Raw genomic sequence first — 24,424 nt, 5'->3', positions numbered from 1 at the left:
GGGATTTATTAGGCCTAGTTCATCACCATGGGGAGCACCTGTGTTATTTGTAAGGAAAAAAGATAGTTCTCTACAAATGTGTATTGACTATAGGCAATTGAACAAGGTGACGATCAAGAATAAATATCCACTTCCGAGAATCGCCAATTTGTTTGATCAATTGCAAGGTGCCAAATGGCTTTCAAAGATTGATCTAAGATCGGGGTATCATCAAGTGAGAGTTAGAGAAGAAGATATTCCAAAAACGGCTTTCAGAACTAGATATGGCCATTATGAATTTCGGGTGATGTCATTTGGGTTAACTAATGCCCCGGCAGTGTTTATGAATTTGATGAATAATGTATTTAGGCCCTTTCTAGATCTATTTGTGATCATGTTCATCGATGACATTTTGGTGTATTCTCGGTCAGAAACAGAGCATGCAGATCACTTACGTATTGTTCTTGGAATTCTTCGGGCTCGTGAATTGTATGCTAAATTTTTGAAATGCTAATTCTGGCTGAATTTGGTAACTTTTCTGGGCCATATCATTTCAGCTGACGATATTCGAGTTGATACTCAGAATATTGAGGCTGTGAAGACTTGGCCAAGGCCTATAATGCCAACAGAAGTCCGTAGCTTCTTGGGATTAGCAGGCCATTATAGAAGGTTTGTGGAAGGATTTTTCTTCTATTTTAGCACCATTAACGAAGCTAACTCAGAAGTCCGCAACATTTCAGTGGATCGATACCTGCGAACGCAGTTTTCAGGAATTGAAGGATAGATTGACTTTGGCCCCAGTCCTAACACTTCCAGAAGGGTCAGAAGGCTATGTTGTTTATTATGATGCCTCCGGTGTTGGATTGGCCTGTGTATTGATGCAGCACGGTAAGGTCATCGCCTATGCTTCCAGGCAGTTGAGGAAACATCAGAAGAACTACCCGACTCACGATCTGGAATTAGCGGCGGTTATTCATGCTTTGAAAATATGGAGACATTATTTGTATGGCATTCACGTTGATATTTATACAGATCATAAGAGCCTCCAGTACATTTTCAAGCACAAGGAGTTGAATCTTCGGCAGAGGCGATGGTTGGAGTTATTGAAAGACTATGATGTAAGTATACTATACCATCCGGGAAAAGCAAATGTGGCCAACGCTCTTAGCCGTAAATACATGGGCAGTCTATGTGATGTTCAGCCGGAAAAGAAAGAACTAGTCCACGAACTCCACCAGTTAGCTAGCCTAGGAGTCCGCTTGATACACTCGGGCAATGCAGGAGTTGCTGTTCATAATCCGTCTGTTTCATTCTTGGATATGGAAGTGAGAAGGCACCAATGTGAAGATCCCCGATTGAGTTACTATCGAGATACACTTCCTCAGAAAGAAAAGTCACCATTTGAGATTTCTGCAGATAGAGTTCTCAAGTATCGAGGCAGACTATGTGTGCCAGATGTGGCGGGACTGCGTTGTCAGATTCTGGAAAAAGCTCATTACTCCCGTTACTCTATTCATCCAGGGGCAACAAAAATATATCACGATCTTAAGTTAATGTATTGGTGGGATGGAATGAAGAAAGACATAGCAGAATTTGTGACCCAGTGTCCCAATTGCCAACAAGTGAAAATTGAGCATCAGAAGCCAGGAGGATTGTTGCAAGCTATGGAGATTCTAACTTGGAAATGGGAAGTAATCAACATGGATTTTATTGTAGGGTTGCCTCGTTCTCGGCGTAAGCATGATTCCATATGGGTAATTGTGGATAGGCTTACAAAATCAGCCCATTTTCTTCCGGTCAAAACTACATATTCAGCAGAAGATTATGCAAGGTTGTATCTTAAGGAGTTAATGCGACTTTATGGTGTCCCAGTGTCTATTATCACGGACAGAGGAGCACAATTTATTGCTAAATTTTGGAAGTCCTTTTAAGAAGGTTTGGGAACTAAAGTGAGGCTCAGCACAGCATTCCACAAACTGATGGACAAGTGGAATGCCCTATTCATACCTTAGAAGATATGTTGTGGGCATGTGTACTGGATTTCGGAGGCAATTGGGAGGATCATTTGCCACTTATTGAATTTGCCTATAACAACAGTTATCATTCCAGCATCCAGATGGCTCCCTATGAAGCTCTGTATGGAAGGAAGTGTAGATCGCTAATTGGGTGGTTTGAAATAGGAGAGGTACAACTAATAGGTCCAGAGTTGATCCAACAAGCGGTGGAAAAGATCAAGGTTATTCGAGATCGATTGTTGACAGCCCAAAGTCGCCAGAAATCTTATGCGGACAACCGTCGGCGAGACTTAGAATTTCAAGTTGATGATTGGGTATTCCTGAAGGTATCACTAATGAAAGGCGTGATGAGATTTGGCAAGAAGGAAAAATTGAGTCCTCGACATGTTGGACCTTATAAGATTATATGCAAGGTGGGCCATGTGGCCTATGAACTAGATTTACCTCCAGCGCTTGAATCGGTCCATCCAGTTTTTCAGGTGTCAATGCTCCACAAATGTGTTGGAGATCCAGCTAGAATCGTGCCAGTGAATGATATTCAAGTTACAGAGAAGTTGACTTATGAAGAGCTGCCTATAGCCATATTAGATAGGCAAGTACGGAAGCTTAGAAATAAAGAGGTAGCCTCGGTTAAGGTTTTGTGGAGAAACAATAACCGAGAGGAAATGACTTGGGAAGCGGAAGAAGATATGAAGTCCAAATATCCGCATTTATTTCCTTCCCCAGAAGAGGTTCAAGATGAGACGCCATTGGCATAAGGTATGAAATGCTTTCTTTTTTATGCTTTTGGTCGTGTGTGGCCATATTTTCTTGCCATTGTGTTGTAGCCCTATGAGGCAATGTTATTATGGGTTGTTGTGACAGGATAGTAGTGCCATATTACAGGGGAAACTCTGGCGAAAATTTTGTAGAACCCCCGAGAATTTAACATTCGGGGATGAATGTTTTTAAGGGTTGGGGGGGGGGGGGGGGGGGGGGGGGGGGGGGGGAGAATGTTACACCTCTCGATTTCATTGTAGGAAAAACTTACGGCTCCCTAGTTGAGTATGCCTGGAATGGAGATTTGTACTCGAATATTGAGATGCTAAGTATTTTACCCCGTGTATGGAGGTACTAGCAGGTATTCCAGGTACATTACAAGATTAGAAGTTGAACGGATTGAACCGACGCATGCGGAACAGATTCAGGGAAGTCTGCAGACATCAGACATTATCGATGGACCATTGATCATGTTGACGGGCTGTCAATATGCACCGCCACTATGTTCTGAAAATCCTGATCTGCAGAAGCAGATCGACCAGATACGTCGACGGACCGTCGACACGTCGACGAGCCGTCGATCGCAGCCGTCAATTTGACTCTGCAACTTCTGATCTGCAGAAGTAGGTTGATGGAGCAAGTCGACGGACGTCGACATGTTGACGTGACCGTCGACCCGCTCATCGAATCGCTTCTTTGGAACTTTCCAGTTTCAGCTATAAATAGACGAGTTTTGTCCCAAATTTTCAGATTTCAGTCTCTCTCTAAGTCTTGAAGGTTCAAGAAAAATTCTCTCATCATATATCCAAGGGAAATCAAGGAGTAAACACCAAGAATTAGTAGAATCAAGTGCAAGGGTTTGTGGAAACCAAGAACCTTTTTGGTGTTGAAGTGGGGTTTTCTCCAAGTGAAGTAATTACATCCAAAGTCCATTCCTACATCATCAAAGGTAAGTTTTATGTTCAATTCATGTTATTAAAAGTATTGAGTGGTTGAAAGACTTGGATTATGGAAGGAAGAAGAATATAGGGTGCAAATATGGAAATGGTGATATTCTTGAATAATGACTTGACTTGAATTATAGTTCTTGACATGTTAGGAGTACAATCTTGTGGGGAATAATACAAATGATGTTAAAGGAGTATTGTATGAGAATGAATAGGGTGTTATGTCATAGTTATGGCTATGGGTGACATTGGAAGGGCAATGTAAGAATTGGATAATGACTAACTTGAAGAATCTATTAATTATGATATTATGGATGTCCTTATTGATATTCGGGAGTAGTCTTATATTATGGAGGAAGTTGTTGAAACAAAGGAAATGTCGCAACCTTCATTAGCCCTTAGTTGCTTTAGCTTAAGCTTAAGTATGTATCCGGTTGTCTAATCTTAGTACAAATTCTCTTGAAGGTAGAATCGCAAGGCAAGCAAGTAGGCATTAGAGTTAAAAAGATATAAAGGTATGTAAGGCTAGCCCTTCTTTCAAAGGCATGACTCTTATATATTGTGATTTCTTTCCGGTAAATCCCATGACCTTCTTACATTCCAAAAGATGAAAGCTAAAGAGTATTAAAAGTTTCCTACGAGATAGAGATGAGATATGTTCCATGATAATGATATGATGCTATTATGACGCTAATGATCTTGACATGACTCCTTGATGCTATTCATTGTTTATAGCCTCACATTATAATGCTAGTTCCTTCAAGGTGAGACATGACGGTCATGATGTTCCATAATGTAATCGGAGATTACCGACCTTACATCACTCTGATAGAGTTATAGTGTTTGCTTGAGCTCTTATGCATGTCTTATGATAAGTATATAATGATGAGATTACACCGTGCCTATATAGTCGGGCATGACATCGCTAAGGCGGGCGGCTTATGATAACGCCGTGCCTATTTGGCCGGACATGACACCCCCAGTGGGCGGCTTGACATGGTTACCCCGGACGCGGGCTAATGATGTTATTGATTCAGACATCTTGTGTATGTATGTGTGATATGTTATAAAGGTAAAAAGTGAGCATGCATGATTCCCCTCCAGAGGCAAGCAGTTACAGTTACCCTTTTCTTCTTATGTTTTCTGCATTCCCTTATTATGTTACCATGTATGCCTTACATACTCAGTACATTGTTCGTACTGACGTCCTTTTCTTTTTGGACATTGTGTTCATGCCCACAGGTAGTTAGGGAGACGGTGCGGATGCGTAGGAGCTGACTCTGCAGTTGAACAGGAGCACCCCACTACTTCGGAGGTGCAACCTGTTAGTTTATTCTTTTGCGTACATATTTGGGGCATGGCGGGCCGCCCCGTCTTTGTGATCTCGCATTTCAGTTAGAGGCTCGTAGATACTTATATGTGGGTTGTAGATGTCATGAGGGCTTATGCATATATACATATGTTGGGAGATTCAAAAATTTTGTTATGACAGGTTCGATGTCGAAAATGTTATATATATATATATATATCCCGGTTGAGTACGATAGGTAGCATAATGAACGGTGCTCGGTAGACAGCTTCGGGTACCCGTCATGGCCCCCTGGTTGGGTCGTGACACTAAGTTGCTTGAACTTGAGAAGATTCACACTGATGATAATGGTTCGGACATGATGACCTGGATGAGTGTTGCCAAGAAGGAAGTTTGAAGAGTGTTGCACGATCACCTGGATGGCGGTCTCCTCCACATAGTCGGGAGGGGGAGAATTGTTGGGTTTTGGGGCTTTTTCCCTCCCCATGTGGATAAATGAAATAGGATTGTTGGGTTTTTGAGCTTTTTCCCTTCCTATGTGGATAAATAAAACTTTTGGACCTAGCCCACTTTGCCCTAAAGCCCATTATATATATGACCAACTTAGGTCTTATTTCATTAACACAAGAGTGAACTCATAGCAGCCATATAGAGAGAAAAATGTGAGAGAGAAAGCTAATTTTCGCACTAGTGAAAATCAGCTGCAGCAGTCCGCTTAAAACTGGTTTTACCAATTCGTTAACCATTGGATCGTGCTGAAATTTGAACTGGGGTTCTCAATATCTGGTTCTTGGATTTCAAGGGTAGATATTGGATTTTGTGGTCTGTAGCTCCAGTTTTCAAGCACGAACAATAACTCGTTTTTTGGGGTGATTTCTCTATTTTCTTCACTAGTTTTGGTGCTATCTTTTATGTATTGTTGTTCCATGTTTGAAGTTGATGTTGTAGCCATTTGGAGAACATTGTTGTAACTCTTATTGATTATTAGTGGAGCTTTTGTGGGCCGGAGGTCCCATGGTTGTTTCCTCTTCACATTGAAGGGGTTTTTCCACGTAAATTTGGTGTCTCTTGCAATTGATTTATTTTACTTGCTTTGATATGTTATTGTTGGTACAGTTGCTGCCTATATATCCGTTTGTGCTTGAAATTAGTTTTCTCCTCTTGTTCAAATAGTGTGGGAAGTTTTGACTTGGATATTTCTTCTGCTATTATCTTGTCGTACAATTTGGTATTTACGTGTTTCTTCCCAATATTGAGTTCTAATTGTAAGACTAGAGAATACATCAACGGATAAAGCATTAACATGGGAGATTTTAAGAGAACTGTCCGATAGTCAAGAAGTCATAACTCAAACAATGGTATCACAAGTTCAAATCAGATCGACCTTCTTGTCACTATTGTTCATTTACATATCCATATTATTTGTTAACTATGCAACAAAGAGAGTGTCTATGTGTAATGTGCATGAAACTGGATCTTGGAATGTGAATTGACACTAATAATAGAAGGCCATCACATGTTAAGGTGTAATGCACTTAAGAATTAAGAATTAAATTAGGACATAAATAGAAGTTTTATTGCTCAATTTATCTGAACAATTACAAGGATTATTGTAATAGAACTGTATGAACTACACTAATATCTCCTTAGCTAGTTGAGTTCCTTGTTAGCTTTGCACGACCTAGGTGTCTGTCCCAGTGTATACCTACTTCTCACCTATGGACAGAAAATGTTACCTAACTTGTTCTACGAACGTGTTTGTGGAATAAAAACAAACAGGAAGGTAAAGGATACAATATTTTTACGTGGAGACCACTCGACTCACAAGGGCGATAAAAACCACGACCTACAGAACTGCAGGGTTTACCCTAAACTCCACTACAACTGTGAGCTAACTGCAAATTAAGTTACAAACTCTGCAACCTAATTCCTACCTCGGCCTTGCTACCCAAACTCTGACTAGCAAGTTATCTTCAAGTAGTAAACTCCTACTTGAAGTTACAATGATTTGTATCTACTTTTCTGCTTCTATGAAAGCGGATAAAGATACAACTCGATAGAACAACCTAATACAATATATCTAAACTTGTGAACTGGAGAACATTATACAGTAAAACAGTTCCTTCAATCTGTCTTCTTGCACTAAGGACGCAACCCTGGATTCTTGAATATGCTGGTTAAATCTTCTCCTCGCTCAATATTCTGAATTCTCTATTTGTGGGTGCGCAAACTTCTTCTTGGTAAGACCTGGGTATTTATAACAATTGTAGCTCCGCAGGTCGGTAACAAAACCTTTCATTGTTGGACCATAACACGCAATAAGTTTTTGTGTTGTACTTGGATTCTTGCCTTGTTGAGTCAGCTTCTTTTCCTTATAAAAGGCTTACTAATCTTGACAAAAAATATGGCAAAGAATCTTTCATACTTGACCGCTAAGTATGTACAATGATTCTTCTACAAATCCTTGTTGCTGCAGGATTTGTTTGGAATATGTTCACGAACCTGTTCATCCACCTGGTTCGTCCATCTTTGAATATCTGCATTGTTGAGCTGGAACATGTTCATATACCTATTACACCAATCTCTTTCATTCTGCCTCTGCCGTTGAACTGCTTCTGAGATATTGGCTGAAACATTTTGTCAGACCTGTTTCATATATTTGTATAGTTATATGTCTGCAACTGGTCAACTCTTCTCTATCTTCTATTGAACTACTCTGGGACTGAGTCTGTGTTCATCTCCTTCTTGCTCTACCTTCTCTGCATTTGTCTCCATGATGGACCATGTATTTGGACCAGTTCCATTTTATCCGTGCTGCTTTCATCATTGCATCTCCCTTGCTCAACATCTGTCTATGTGATAAATCATGTATGTTGATGGTTCACTTTCTCTCTGGTCTGTATCCTTTGTGCAATGGAACATGTCTATAGACCTGTTCTAACCATCCTGTGTTGCTTTCCAATTCAGTTCAGTCTGGAACCTCTGCTTCATCTCAACTAACTATCTAAGATGTTCAATTACTTTGTGAGTTCATGTGTATCTAGACCTGGATTATTTACTATGTTTTCTTACTTGGAGCATTACTATCATTTCTTCATCAGCTTTCATCATGCCTGGTTTACTTGTTCCAAGTCTTTACTTTGTCAATCATCAAAACTTCACACATGCCCGTATGCCAACAGTCCTGTTAACAAGAGATAGAGAAATTATGAGAGAAATTAGGAAGAAAGAAGGAAGAATAGAGAAAGAGATCGAGAGAGAAATTTGGGGGAAGAAGAATACCCGTATAAGTCATAAATGCCTCTCCTAATCAATTAGGATATTTATTTAGCTGAAAGTCGGTTAAGCTGAAATTAATCTCATCCGTCTATCTTGAATTAATCTCCAATGTTTGATTAGCTTCGTATTAAATACTTGTCCTCCTCTCAAGCGTCCACGTGTCTCTTTAATTGATAACCCTAATTTCCAATTTAGGTGAATTCCCAATTCAATCGCGGACATAACAATCCCTAACACTTTAAACAGACCTTTTCCTCAAGGGCGATGCTAAGCAACAGATTGGGGAAATCAACTGCAAATATAACTCCAATCCTCCCATGTCGACTCCTCCAAGCTCATGTTAGCCCATTAAACGAGTACCTTCACCGATGCTGCATTATTCACTCTCACAATGTGGCACTGCAAGATTGCCAATGGTTCGACCAATATATGACCGTTGATGTCACAAGCTGGCGGCTGCTGCTGAGAAACGATAGCTGGTCCAATGCGCATTTTCAACTGAGATACGTGAAAGACTAGGTGAATTTGCGATCTTGGCGACAACTACAAACGGTAAGCCACTGACCCGACCTTCTACACTATTTTATAGGGTCCATAGTACTTCACACTTAACTTTAGATTCCTGCACACTTCTACTGAGAACTGCCTGTATTGTTGGAGTTTCAAATACACCATATCTCCTACAGACAAAACCCTTTCAGATATGCATTTATCTGCATAGAATTTCATTTTCGACTGTGCTCTCTGTAGATTCTCCTTCTAATTATGCAATAGTTATTGACGATGAGCAATGCATACACCCACCTGAGTATGAATAGAATGACCCAATGAACCCATAGGAATATGGGGTGGGGAAAAATCATATAATGCTTCAAAAGGAGTGATTTTTAGTGTACTACGGTGATTGGTGTTGTACCACCATTCATCCAAATGCAACAACTTCACCCATGGCTTAGGATTAGCAAACACCATAGCCCTTAAGTAAGTTTCTAGGCACCTATTGAGCCTCTCTGATTGAGAGTGGTAGGCAGTAGTCATGTTGAGTCTAATGCCTAAGGATCAAATGTTGCCAGAAATGGCTAGTGAATATAGAGTCTTTGTCAGTCACCTTAGACTTAGGTAACCCATGTAGTTTATATATTTCCTTTAAGAACATCCCAGCTACATCCTGAGCTAAATAAGGATGCTTAAGTGTAATAAAATGACCACATTTGGTCAGTCTATCCACCACCACCAAAACTGAGTTCTTGTGAAAAGAAGAAGGTAAACATTCTAGAAATTCCATTCCAATATCCTGCCAGGGTTTGTCAGGAATTGGTAAAGGCTGTAAAAGTCCAGGGGAATGGACATTTTAAGTCTTAATCCTATGACAAACATCACATTCAGATACCCATTGAAACACACCTTTTTTCATGTTTGGCCAATAAAACACTATCTTCAGTCTCCTGTAAATAGCTTGTTGGCCAGAGTGACCCCCAAGTGGTGAATGGTGTAAAGCTTCCCATACCTTTCTTCTCATCTCAGTACCCTAACCAATGTATAGTTTTTTCTTATACATGATGATGCCCTGATGTAGAGTATAATGCCCTTGGTTGGAAGGTGTGGTAATAAATGTGGTCAACAAATGTAAAGCTCTAGAATCATGTTCATAACTCTGATACTTCTTCCATCTAAGTGGGTTCTGTAGCGGTTATAGCAGCCAAAGTAGACTCATCCTCCTATCTCCTAGACAATGCTCAACCACCCTATTTTCAGTACCTTTTTTCTACAAAGACCTCATAATCTAAGCCTAGCAACTTAGTCAGGCCCTTTTGTTGTTGTGTTGTTGTCCCTTTTTGTTCTAATAAGTATTTCAAACTGTGGTGGTTAGTTCTAATGACAAAATGACCCATCATGAGATAATTCCTTCACTTTTCAACAGCAGATAATACTATTAAATACTTTTATTCATAGGTTGAGAGACTCTAATGCTTAGGAGCCAGTGTTTTGCTAAAAAAATGTTATAGGTTGACCACGCATTAACACTGTCCTAATACCCTTAGCACAAGCATCAATTTCAACTATAAAGGGTTTAGTAAAATTAGTCAGAGCTAAAACATGTGTAGTAGACATTGCTTTTTTAAGTTTCTTAAAAGCAATATCTGCCTCAACTACCTAGATGAAGGGGTTCTTCTTCAACAAATTAGTTAAGGGTTTACTTATCCCCCCATAACTCTTTATGAACCTCCTGAAGTACCCAGTAAGACCCACAAATCCCCTTAAAGTTTTGATGGATTTGAGTGTGGGCCAGGTAATCATAGCCCCAATCTTGGCAGGATCTGTAGATACCCCTTTCTTGTAATTATGTGACCCAAGTAGTCAACTCTATCCTGACCAAATGCACATTTTGATCTCTTTGTACAGTTGTTGCCTTCTGAGAATATCCATTACCATTCTCAAATGATTATCATGTTCCTGTAATGTTGTACTATAGACCAAAATGTCATCAAAGAACACCAAGACAAAGTGCCTAAGGTGATCCTTGAAAACAAAGTTCATTAAGCTTTGGAAAGTAGCTGGTGCATTTGTAAGACCAAATGCCATCACCTTGACCTCATAGTGCCCCAAATGAGTTCTAAAAGCTGTTTGATGAATGTTAGGCTCATTCATTCTGATTTGGTGATAACCAACCCTATTTTTGAAGATATAGTTGCCTCATGTAATTCATCAAGTAGACCATCCACTAATGGAATAGGAAACTTATCCTTCACAGTCATCTTATTAAGTTCTCTGTAATCTAAACAACCTCTAAGTTCCATCCTTCTTTTTGACCAACAACACATGAAATGAAAATGGAGAATGATTGGGTTGTACTATTCCATAGGCCATCATGTCTTTGATTTGTTTTTCTATCTCAATTCTTTAGAAAAAAATATATCTATAAGGTCTGACACTTACAGGAATTGCATCAGGTTTCAATGGAATAAATTGGTCATGTTGTCTCCTGGGAGGAAATGTGGTGGGCTTAAGGAAAACATCTGCATACTCCTCCAATATGCTGCTGATAGCCAAAGGTGAACTTCCCTTCTCCTTTACCTCTGAAGCTGTCATTGTTAATAAGTGAGCCCAAATTACTTTTCCTTTCCTGAAAAGTTGTTTAATAATTGTGGCTGACATAGACTATAATGATGTTGGACGATAGATTCCTTTAAGCCTCACTCTCTTCCCTTTGTGAGTGACTTGGGCTTCATAAGCTATAAATCAATAGTAGTACTGGATTGTGTTTTCTGATCCAGTCTCCTCCTAGGATCAGGTCAATAGCCCCAAGCCTAATAAGTCTCATAGAGTCCTCAAATTCAATATTTTGAATCCTCCATTTGAACCTAGGGCAAAAATGGTAACTCATGACTAAGTTCCCATTTGCCATTGTAACCCTCATGGGATTTGCTTCTCTAATGACACATCATTTTTCTTTGCTGTCTCCAAATCCAGGACACTATGTGTATTGCTAGAGTCTAGCGATACAAACATCTCCTTCTTCTTACACTCACCCTTCAGCCTGGGTGTTAGGAACCTCAATTCCTCATAGAGCATGTAAACTGATAGCTTCATCCATCACCTCACCTTCATTGAGTGGCACTATCTCACCTATTTCCTCTTCTGTCATGGGCTCCTTATGTACATCCTCATGTTCTGTTTCAGCAGAAATGGCATTGAGTTGTTTGTTTTTGCAGTGGTGACCATAGGTGCATTTATCTCCACATTTGTAGCATAAGCCTTGCATCCTCCTAGTTTCTCTCAAGATATTACACCATTCCCTATGTTGTTCGGTCCCTCCTTATACCCGGTATATGTAGCCTGTCTATTGCTAATTGAGTTTGGTTGGGTTCCATATGTAGTGTTACTCCTACCCCAAGTTACCCTACTCTTCTTATTAGTATTTTTTTTTCCAGCACCTTCTCCTGATGTCTTGCCTTATCCACAGCCTGAGTCGAAGTAAAGGGGTCAAGCATCTTAATGGTATACTTAATGTCATCTTTTAGACCTTCAATGAAGAACCCCAAGAAAAGCTCCTCTGGAATGGTTGGACTCTTCACCAATACCTAAGCCTTAAGATCTTCAAACCTCTCAAGATACGCATTCACTGACCCTTTCTACTCTACCCTTTTGAACTCCCCTATTAGGTTCAATCTGTTAATGGAATCAACATACCTCTTACAAATCTCCTCCACAAACTCCACCCATTTGACTGTACCCTTACTCAAATGATAGGAAAAGTACCTTGACTCTGCTCTACCATTCAGGTGCAGAATAGCCATCTCCAACTTCTCCTCTGAGTCTTCAATGTTATTATATTGAAAATATTTGTTGCACTTCCTTATCCATGCTTGAGGATCATCATCCTCAAAGTAAGGAAATTCAATTTTATGACGAAATTTGTTCACTTGTTGTCTAACTGCAGGTACAGCATTCAAGTCCATAGCTCTATGTTGGTTACCAAATCCATTCGCCTGTGATAACCCCCCTAGTGGAGTTCCAAGGATTCCATCCCTCGCTGGCATCATCCTTTCTATCAACATATCCAAAAAAATTCGCAGTTCCTCAATTTTTCCATCTGTTACTTCTTCTTTGTGTCCAGTTTCAGCAATGTGGTTTTGTAATTGCAAATCCAATTCTTTTAGGTTTTCCTTCATAGATTTGGATCTAGTTTCACTAATCGTCATTTGTAATAGGCTAGAATTAGGCTCTGATACCAATTGTAATGTACTTAGGAATTGAGAATGAAATTAGGGTAGAAATAGAAGTTTTATTGCTCAATTGATCCGAACAATTACAAGGATTATTGTGATAGAACTGCATGAACTACACTAATATCTCCATAGTTAGCTTCGATTGGATCAATGGTTCCACTATTAACAAGCGAAATTATCTCCACCGTTTGATTAGCTTCTCATTAAACACCCGTCCTCCTCTCAAGCGTCCTCGTGTCTCTTTAATTGATAACCCTGATTCCCAATTTAGGTGAATTCCAATTCAATCGAGGACATAACAAAAGGAGATAGATTGAGATCATGGCGAATATAAGATTTATAGATAGTAAGTTCAGAATAAGTCTAATCTCTCTCTGTATATATAGCATAATTTTTTGTTTATGTGCTTATGGATCGAGCGAAAGCAATAAATTCACTTGAACCTATTGAACTCGCCCTAAAACTGCCTTTGATTTAAATATACTGACTACTGTATGTTAAATCCGCTTGACTTCTTCATATGTTTACTTCTTTTGTATTTGTTTTTTAGAAAAACTTGGGGGTAGGACAAGGGGAGTATAAGGTGGGGAATCGAACTCTCACCAACAAGGTGAAAATTCGGGTAGCCAACCAACCGAGTTACTAAGATTCTCCTATTTGTTTATATTTCAAATCACCCTTTCACTGAAAATTTCGGGTCCCAACTCTCACATACAGTGGATTTTGTACAGTAGAACTTGAATGACACATTGACTTCTATCTATTGCTATAAAGACTGAATTTTCTTGCTGCTGTAGGAACATGAATTCTTACCAAGTGTGTAGGTGGAAACTTTCTCGTATGTAAAATTTGCTAAAGAATTGTGCTTTAATTCTTTTGAGACACTGTAACGCCTTTTAATGGTAGGAAAACGTCAAACAAGTCAAGTGTTTTCTCTCCGTATTTTAAATTACATTTCATAATCATTGGATTACTCTAGCTAACACTCAAATAAATTTTTGAGTTCGAACGGATATCAAGGTTAATTTTCCAAGAACAATCGAAACTAGTATTAGTAACTCAAAAGAAACGTTCTTCATGTTCAGATGAAGTATGAAAGCTTTGTAACATACTGACCTCTTCCGCAAATAAAGTATGAAAGCTTTGTAACATACTGACCTCTTCCGCAAAATGTTTGTTCCTTGGCCTAATTTTAAGTGACAAATGGCTGTTAAAAATTGCTTCTCTGAAAATAAAAATAAAAGCTTGTCAAAGGTAGTTAAAATTAAAATAAAGAAGCGAAACCTTGCGCAGACATTCCTGCCATCTTGATTAATGAATTCGACCATCCGGTTGATGGCAATGAATGGGTGAAGCAAGGTGGGCAAATATTTGATGATTCCATCATCTATGATTGAGAACAAAAACTGTGGTTGTATCCTAAAAATTGTGGTTATGTATCCTACATCTGAACCCGTGAACACAAAGATATAAAGAACACCAAAACTACGAGTACTTCGCCACTTGAATATGATTACAAGATGAAGATGTGAACAAATAGGAGACTGCAAATATAACACAATGTCCAGCCGGAAGATTGACAAAATCTTCACTTTTGGAAGCAAAAGAACAATATGGTTGAAGCTGAGTTTGTACATAACTGTTGCGAAATGGCATGAAGATATCGTTAAGAAGAGAATCCATGTACAAATGTACATTACAATTTACATCACTGAAAGATCTGCGGGCACTCTCTTTGGAGTTTCACTAATTCAGCTTTCAACAAGTCCTTGAAGGATCTTTTTAGCCCGAGCGAGACTGTCCATGTGACGAACCTCCGAAATCCATACGTTTTGCATGGGAAGCATCACCATATCCAGCGTAGTCAAATGTGTCTCCAGCTGCCGGATAGCGTCTGAACTCATCAGACTCCCAACAACAGTCTGCCAGAAACGAATACAAAGCACATCTTAAATTTACTCTTCAAAATGGGAAAAAAAAAAAAGCAGATGGGGTACATAATGTAGCTGCCGAGATTATAAGAATTGGCTGACGGGATGAAAACAGCATAAGAAAATAGATTCAAGTCAAGACCACCAGCTTAACCTATAATCTGCTAATCCCTATGCTTATTCAACCAATATATTGGTTAATCTACTATGTGATGTCCCATTAATTCTTTATTCAACCGATATATTGGGAACACTCAAGGTGTGGGCTAGCTGGCCCGGCCACCACCATCAGAAAAGAATACAACAGCGAATAGTTCTATATTTATAGAATAACTATACTCGCTTGTAGTATATCTCTACAATTCTTCAATTTAAACTACAATCAGCTAACATTTCTCCATAGGTACAATATGCATGTGCAACAACAACAACAACAACATACCCAGTATAATCCCACTAGGTGGGGTCTGGGGAGGGTAGAGTGTACGCAGACCTTACCCCTACCTTAAAAAATTGAGAGGCTGTTTCCGATAGACCCTTGGCTCAAGGAAAGATGAGAAGGCAGCATTAGTAAAAGGCAACAGTAATAAAAGGCAGTAACAACCAGATAATAAGATAAACAAAATGAAATAAACAAGCACGTAGCTCTAGAGAAACAATATGCATGTGCATACATGTATATTTATAATACACACATTATACACGCATGCATACATATATACATACATATCATAGGTACACAAGTATCTATAGGTATATATGCATTACTTAAATTGTTCCATACTATAAGATGAGAAAGTATGATACATCTGACAGCTACTGAAACTTACCAAAAGGGTGCTGCAGCAAGCTTTGAGGATCAGGGACTGAAAGAAATTTCGATCTGAACTACTTATAATCTTCTCAGGCTTGGCAGAAAACGCAAGGTCTTGACATGATGACTCAAAGGTGGACGCCTGGTTTCTCACTGTGACCCTGCCATGCCGCTTCATAATTCTCCTTAAACGGGAAATAGCTAAACTGTTACATGCTTGCTTTTTCCTTGACCTCTTGCGAGTTTTACCTGAAACTTCTTTATCATGTAACCCCAGAAAAACTGCTGCGCTCTCCCAACTAGTCCAGCAACAGCATGATGATGACCCATCATCTGCGCAAGCATAGAGAATAATCATGGAACACTAGCATTGTTTGAAAATTGATCAGGGAACTTTTCAGAGACTAGGACAAGATCTAACTAACTGTTGCAAATGAGCTTTTTCCAGTAGCAAAGAAACCTCATTTACTATGGGGAAACAATATAAATCTCTGCTTACAACAACTATGCCTCAGTACCAAACAAGTTGAGGAAATCTCTGCATAGAAATCCTAGATATAAACACCTGGTAGTCTTCATAAAAAATATTTAAAAAGAACTTAGTTGTTATATAAATATTTAGATAAATTCCACATGACTGAAAAATTTAAGGAAGAATTAGAAAATGGCAGCACAAAATCAAGTAGAGCTCTTTAATATAACAGATCAAAAGCTCTGAAACATTTAAATACAGAAACATACCAAGGATAAAACCAGCAAGTGGAATGTCAACCCCAAATGAATTAGGTCTAGACTCGGTTCTTGACTGACGGTATTTGTCTTTTGTGTTGTACTCCAGGACCAGGACATAAATAGCCACAACCTGACATGATATGAGCAGAAAAAGAAGGATGTCCTATGAGAAGAGAAGTCCAACTAGCACCTAGAAAATGTTAAGCAAAAATATTATAGATCTCCCTAAATTTTGAGAATTGCCCGTGACCTCGTGTATACCGTTTCAACTAACTTCACCTTAGATGGGCACTTCTGCCATCCCTATAGAAAGGACATTAAAAGCATTTCACTTTGGTCGAAAACCTAGGGCCCATGATCAAATACATTTCTTGAAAAGCAAGCAGTCGGTCAAATACTTTCAATTACATAACATGAATACTAAAGTTAGTAAAGAAGATAACAGCTTCTTTTATCTCTATCAGCATTTAAAATTCAACCCAAAGAGACTATTTAGCCCAAGAAAATACAAAGACTGGTGGCCATGGGAAAAAATCAACAAAATAAGGAATAAAGAAGATGAAGCACATGTGGAAGCTTTGAATATGCAATATTAGGTGCATCTTGTTAATTACCCTTTTCTTGTTTTCTCTGATCACTTTGGGTGTGTTCGGTATGAAGCAAAATGTTTTCTTGAAAACGTATTCCACGAAAATAAGTGGATTTCTTACTTATTTTCTTGTGTTCGGTTCGTAAGCAAAAAATATTACCCTAAGAGCATTTGTATATAATCTAGACAAATACAATGGGAGGTGGTTGTTAGGGAGTGAAAAAGCTGTTACGGAGGTTACATGTTTTCTTTTCTCATCAAGATCAGAGACGCCATATTTTCTAACCCTAACTAATATCTGCATAAAAACTGTGGTTACCCTGCAATGGAATTCCACTGGTTGAGTCTCCAAACAGCTTACTGTATCAGAAATTAGAGATGCAATTATAGCACAGAATGGAGAACCACCATCCAAATCCAAAGCAGCAGATTTGTAAGTGTGTGCACCATCATCCCTATCATCATTTATCAGACTTGATGGGTTGATAACAATGAAGGACGCAGGTATCAACATAAAGTTGTCCTGCGCACTGGAAAAACAATTGCAGGGTCAATAGCATAAACGCTAATCCAGTTTAAAAGAGAATATTCATATTATTAATAAACCACTAGTGCCATGGACCCAGGCATGCACAATGTGCACGGCAGCTGGGACCCAATCTCCTCCATTTTTTTTGAAAACGTGAACTTGTATCATAACACGGATATCTATTTATTGAAAGATAGTATAACATGTGATTTATCAAAAAGCAAGCAATATTTGTCATCACAGCCATAAAAAGGACTAGTGATAGTCTATGCCATTTTTACTGAATATCTGTCTAACATAAAGAAAGTTGTTCATGGAAACATATTAGTTGAGATATGTAGAAGCTTACAGGTCAGAAATATTAAAATGTTCATGAATCTTTTATAGATATTAATCTTCCTTTCATGTGTCAAATGTGCACTCACATGACAAAGCTAATTTAGTGAAATAAGCAACGATGGCACCTAGTAATTGCAAGAGAAAACTATTACTATAATCTACAAAATACTTACAATTTTCACCTAAAATGTCTTCCCACATGTTACAGGGGTAGAAGTGCAAGAGGTGAAGGTTGGCAGAAACATTGAGCTGAAAGAGTTGCTATACCTGAGGGTAAGAACTCTGTGAAATGATGCAGTGACACCTCGTCCAAATCCAGCAGGGTAAGCAAGTTTATTTGCAGCGCCAAAAATCTTAACCTACCCAATCATGAAACAGTCTTAAGGTAACATAAATGTTTTCTAACAAGAAAGAGGCAAAAGCATCATCTAATAAGTTCAGCATATGAAAAGCAAAAAGAAAATACCATCTTTTTGTCCATTAGAACGTGGACACACATACAGGTAGTTCCTTCTAAGAATAATGACGGACAAACTCCATTGATACTCTCGCACCTTAAATGTGCTGCATATGATTTTCCATCTAAACAATGAACAGCCTTGATCTGCCCACGAATAGATGTTAGGTTTCCCTCGGGCAAATTATGATCAGAGGGATAGATGTTGGTCATTTCTCCAAATGGAACTAGAGGCTCGACACAAAAGTCCTCCAAGTTAGCATCAAATAAGTTTGTGACATCAGGTGGCATATATAAGTTGACATCTGAAGAGATATTATTGCTTCCATCACTGGGCACAAATTTTGGAACTTGAAACCGATGATAGCCTTCTGGAAGAACACTATTGTGACTTAAAAAAGAGCCAGACTGTTGAGAAACATCTAACTTTTGGAGAACATTGACAGATGAAAAAGAAGCGCTCCAAATGTTTGTTCCAGAATTCACAACTATTTTATCACCTATTGCATCAGTACATAACATGTCTTCTTTCTGATGTTTTATAAGGTAATGACCAAAAATTTTTAACACCTGCAACGTTAATGAACAAAGGTTGTGTGTAAGTTGTTAATCCAAATTTTATATAACAAATTAATATGCCAGACATCAGAACAAATAGAGATGAAACGACATACCTCTTTTTTTTTTTTTTTTGATAAAGGTAACATGATGAAACGACATACCTCATAAACAGAAAAAGCTTCTGATTTGAATTCTAGCAATGCCCTTCTCACTTGTGGTTTGGAACAAGACCCCACATTTGCTTTGGTGCCTGTGTGGTGCAACATACCAAGGGACGGATAATCAACACAATTTCCCGTCACAAGACACGGAACTTCCTCTGGGACGCATGAGTTATGATGCTTGTCCACCACAAAAGAGCACGTGTAAGAAAGGTGACTGGAGCTGCAACTCGGTTCATTTCCAGTATCATTGAGTGCAGACGTCAAAGCCTGATTAGACAGTTGGTCAGGTTTATGCCTTTTACATGCAATAAGCTTTCCATTTTCCGTTCTGTTAAAAAAATTCATTGGTTCCTTCAATTGGTCTATGAAAGGCTTATCAATATGGGTATCTCTGGTTTTGTCAGCAACAAGTAAATCCCAAGGCAGAATTAAGGCCTCAGCAAATGCGCTTGATGTACTTGAAGCATGTTGACTTCCTTGAAACTAATGAAAACATATCCAGAAATTGATTATTTTTGTTATCACAACCTTGTAAGACGGCACTATTTTTTGCAAGACACATACCTTTTGCAGAATAGGGAATTTGTGCATCAACTGAAGTAGATGATACTTTCCTTGTCCAACCTTCCGAAAGTCAACTTGTGAATTTACGCAGGTAGTAAAATGAGGATTTACAGGTGTTAGGTCCCTCGTATTGTAGTAAAGATGGAGTGGCATGTTCATCTCTCTCACAAATGGGGCATTCTCAAAAATACTTCTGCACGCAAAAGGTTCATTTTGGAGTAAATCAACATGATCCAGCTTCATGGGTATGTCTTCCATAATTGCCAAAAAATTTCTGACCTGAAAAAGAAAATATTTCGTGGATGAAACAATTTTCACCACGTAACCTTTATAGTGCTGTACACCAAATGAAAGAAGATTGATGTTGTATCGCACCTCATATATGTTATTGATTTTCCAACTTGATGGAAGATCTGGTGTGATAACATCAATGCTTCCAGTTGCATCAACAAGTAACATCCTTCCAGAGGATGGTGAGACCTGGCTGAACAAAAAATTATGTCGATAAGTCTATTAAAGTCGGAAAAAAGATGCTTCAGATATCAAATGCACGCAAATTTAAGAAATTAGGAAATGATGCTATTAAATGAGTATCCCATTTATACAGATCAATCCTATAAAACTACTCTTCTTTCACTATGGTCATAAATCAAAGAGGCCACCAATAGGCAATAGTTAGGAAATGCTACCTGACATCATCATAACGCCATAATAGGTTAGGCCCCTAAGTTCTGGCAAGTATATCTTTGAAAAAATAAAAAAGGAAGTTCAAATAACACGTTCAAACCTTTAAGATTCCAAGCAAAGAAACACCTAAATCTTCACTGTGAATGACTTTCTTTATAGACAGCACAACAGGTCTCCCACCACAAGATACGGAGTTATGCTCCTTTTGGGTACCCATGATATCAAAATCTGTGTCCTGATGGCAAATCATTTTCTTCCACATGGCCTCACACGAATTAATTAAATTAGCGATAGGTGCCACCTGAAATTGATTGCACAATGACTATTAGATTTTATGTAGCTAAATGAGTTTTTAAATTTCTGGAAAGCAAAGCAGTGTCACCAACCCCCAACACCAAGAAAGAAAGAACATCTCATAAAACCTGCAAACTTACCAACTTCAAAGGAGCAGAACTTCTTTCCCCGCCACAAGCACATATATCATGCTTGACAAATTCCATGAACATTCCATGCTGCCAAACCCCAAAAGTGAGTAAAATAACTAAGACTCAATTTATATGCTCACCAATGATAACAAACTTACCCGAATTTGGAAGACTGAAGGGGGTAAATATGAAGTTGCGTATATCTGAGCCAATCCTTCCCTCTGGCAACACCTTGCAATTGTGCACATCAGCTAAGAACAGTTTTCTATGACACTGGGCACAAAGAAAAGATATCATGGTAAAACAGAGACCAAGTTCTAATGTATCTTACTAGTAAGGCAGGCAACTTACAATTGTTGATCCCAAGATCTCTTTCTCAGATAAGATCCCAGAGAACTTTCTCCTGAAACAGACTATGACAAGTAATACCCTGAAGCAAATGAAAAGACCATCATATCCATGATAATATTAACACAAACACAAAATCAATTTGATCTTGCTTTACTACCATAGCCTGGCAACAAACACCAAGGAGTCAATGAACTTGGCAAGAAGGCTCTCACAGAAGGTCACGGTATAACACCTGTGAGCCCAACAAAGATTTAACACGTGAATAAAACTAATACGCAGCTTGTACGATGGAGAGAGAGTTTAGTAGACTTAACCCTGCTTCCAGTGAGGAGAAACATTCCACGGAAATGCTAGTTTTAACACAAGAGCCTAGTATAAGTGTCTTTGTCCATGAATAACTTGGATTTACAACATGAACGTTTTTCACCGACACCTGAAGAAAAAACACACAATTTTCATACTTGTCACCAAAATCTCTAATTTTCTTATCAAAGTAAAATTACATTTTAACAACATGGTTTATTCTAAAAGCTATTGTAACATACCATTGCTCCAACTCTGACACTATGTGGAACAGAAAGCTGTTGATCTGTTAACAATAGCAACAGTTCATTATCCAACTCAACAATCATACCCCTCATGTAAATTCCTGTCACAGTTCCCGTATAATTAACAACTTCTCCTTCCCTTCTCGCATCAGTTTCCATACATTGCAAGGGCAACTTAGGAATATGCATCAAAGAGTTATCCACAACTACATACATCAATTGAGAAACTTTTTTCCCCACAAACACAAGTCTCTTCTTCAATCCCGATAACGAAACAACTCTCCTAATCAGTCTTGAAAACACGGGATGCCAAGAAGAAGCAGACCCACAAAAGTAAACAATCTCAGGTTTATTATAACAACAATGACTACCCATTTCATCATTCAATCTTGTAAAATCTTTAGAATTACACAATTTACACCCACAACTTAAAATATTTACGAGGAAACCCCGAAGATTTTCGGTATCAGCTTTGGTCCCAGCTTTACATGGAACAACAGAAACAGGGCTAATAGATTCTACTACACCACACACAAAGTACCGAGCTTTTAATTTTATACTAGCAGCATATTGATCAATACAACATCCAGAAAGTATAGAAAAAGTATCCGAGATTGGAGAACAAGAATCAAGAAAACCCCACCTAATAATTTCTAAAAACCCACCATTATTGCATTTCAAGGGTATGAAATTCCAACCCAAAATTTGAATTTTTTTGTTGATCATAGAGGGGTTAAAATCAAGAATGTCACAACAAAGAGTGGCAGAGCCATCAGAGAATTGAAAACAATTGCAGTTGTTATCTCCATGAGGTAGAGAAAGGGTACCAGTAATAAGAGTTGGTTGGTTAAGGGATTTGAGGATTTTGGGAGAAGAAAGTGTGGGAGTGGGGGTGGGTGAAAATTGGGGTGATGTGGTTTTAGGAGGAGTGGAAATGAGTGAAGATGTGCCAGTGAGAGGACGAGATTGACGGAGCAAATGGGCAATTGTTAGAGATTTGAGGGTTCCTTCCTCCATTGATTGATTGATGATACAGAACAGGAAAGGAAGAGACACTAGGGCTGAGTGGCGTACAAAAGAAAACAGACACTGGGGTATTGGGGTGGGATACTTGGGGTTTGCCGCAGCTGCGCGGGAATTAGTGGAGGACTAGTTTAAAGTGGGCATAAACACCGAAAATCGAAAAACCGGACCGAACTGAATTAATTCGGTTTTTTGGTTTCGGTTTTTTTTAATAACAATTTCGGTGTTAGGTTCCGGTTCACCGGTTTTTCGGTTAAATCGAAGTTTTTTTTTTTTTTTTTTAAAGATTTACTACATGAACACAATTTTTTTGGGAAAAAAACATAAGTAGATAATAATATTATAATATTTACATACTCTTAGCAATTAAATGTTATTAAACATTACATGGCAGGTTAAGTGTTTTATAGTAAATCAAATTGCTATAGATAAGGAAACCTTCAGACGTGAATAACTCCAATACCTATTTGTTGTTCATAATATAACTTGTCACGACCCAACCCCGTAGGCCGCGACTAGTGCCCGAGCTGGGCACTCGTACACATCTGTCCACTATAATCATACCATAGCAAACATAATAGGAACTTAAACATACAGAAAGGCACGGCGTCGCGTATACATATATACATATCGTACATAAGCCTGGGAACATTTAAAACACAAACACAACTGAACAATGGACTGACTACCCACAACTCACACATATGTCTACTGACCTCTAAGAGTAATAACGAGAATCATATGACGGGACAGGCCCCGCCGTACCCCCGAATAAACATACACATATACAACAAAAGAGTCCGTACCAAAATATGGCTCCTAACAAGGGAGCACTCCAAGACAAACCTCGATAGAGTCCTAAGTCGGCGGATCACCAAATCGTGTATCTATACCACATGAAACGCGACCCCAGAAGAAAGGGGGGTCGATGCGGAATATGTAATCGAGCATGTAAAGCATGGAATACGAACATGATCAAACCGAAATAAGGAGTATAGAAAATTAGTACGGTAACCGTAAAACCATAAGGCTTGTCTTTGAAACATAAATCATGCATGTCGATAACACACCGATACATTATGGACCGAGTGACATAAGAAAATAATCATCATGTACATATGCATGCATAACGTGTCTCGGCCCTCTAGTGAGGGACTCGGTAAGTAAAATCATCATATACATGTACATATAGCGTGTCTCGGCCCTCTAGTGAGGGACTCGGTGAATGAAGTCATCATATGCCATCCTGGCCGCCATCCCCATATCATCACATCATATATATATATATATATATATATATAGTGTCCCGGCCCTCTAGTGAGGGACTCGGTGAATAATGCAGTGGAATGTGCACGAATACGTGTCCTGGCCCGGGACTCAGTGAAAGACATATTGAGCTTTGCACGAGCGAGTAGTGAGAAACCATATGCACATAAATCATCTTTAAGACTCGATAGATAAGTAGATAAATCAACGCTCGAATATCAAACGATAGTCATGAAAAACCAAAGCTCAAGCATTAACAATAGTCATGCTAAGTATTTCAAAATGCCGTTAGAACCAAACATAGAAAAGTCTCGGGGCCCACGGACCAGTACCAAACCAATCCGAGCCCGCCTATGAAAGTTAGAGTCATTATACGCTACAGAACCTCTTACGAGCCTATCGAGGCGATCCGATTCCGTCTATGGA

The 24,424-nt window shown here is 38.8% G+C and overlaps 1 protein-coding gene across 2 annotated transcripts; it reads right to left on the bottom strand.

Annotated features, from left to right (window-relative positions):
* Nucleotides 1–14,594: 14,594 nt before the first annotated feature.
* Nucleotides 14,595–22,843, bottom strand: LOC132044602 (CST complex subunit CTC1). 2 transcript variants are annotated; one of them, XM_059435096.1, is made up of 16 exons: nt 21,707–22,843; nt 21,476–21,594; nt 21,319–21,393; nt 21,162–21,240; nt 20,969–21,031; nt 20,820–20,897; nt 20,486–20,686; nt 20,074–20,178; nt 19,699–19,977; nt 19,132–19,617; nt 18,419–18,979; nt 18,220–18,311; nt 17,446–17,614; nt 16,505–16,625; nt 15,780–16,096; nt 14,595–14,940 (listed from the first exon to the last, which is right to left on the bottom strand). In XM_059435096.1, the coding sequence occupies exons 1-16, from the start codon at nt 22,724–22,726 to the stop codon at nt 14,770–14,772; spliced, it is 3,936 nt and encodes a 1,311-aa protein (XP_059291079.1). In that variant the 5' UTR covers nt 22,727–22,843; the 3' UTR covers nt 14,595–14,769. The 2 variants fall into 2 exon arrangements, with proteins under 2 accessions (XP_059291079.1, XP_059291078.1); XM_059435095.1 differs by having other exon boundaries at nt 17,404–17,614; nt 21,707–22,842.
* Nucleotides 22,844–24,424: the final 1,581 nt, after the last annotated feature.

Source organism: Lycium ferocissimum, unplaced genomic scaffold (genome assembly GCF_029784015.1).
Source record: "Lycium ferocissimum isolate CSIRO_LF1 unplaced genomic scaffold, AGI_CSIRO_Lferr_CH_V1 ctg5010, whole genome shotgun sequence".
In the NCBI taxonomy this organism is placed as follows: domain Eukaryota; kingdom Viridiplantae; phylum Streptophyta; class Magnoliopsida; order Solanales; family Solanaceae; genus Lycium; species Lycium ferocissimum.
Note: the sequence above shows the minus strand (reverse complement) of the source record. Positions and strands in the feature narration are given on the sequence as shown.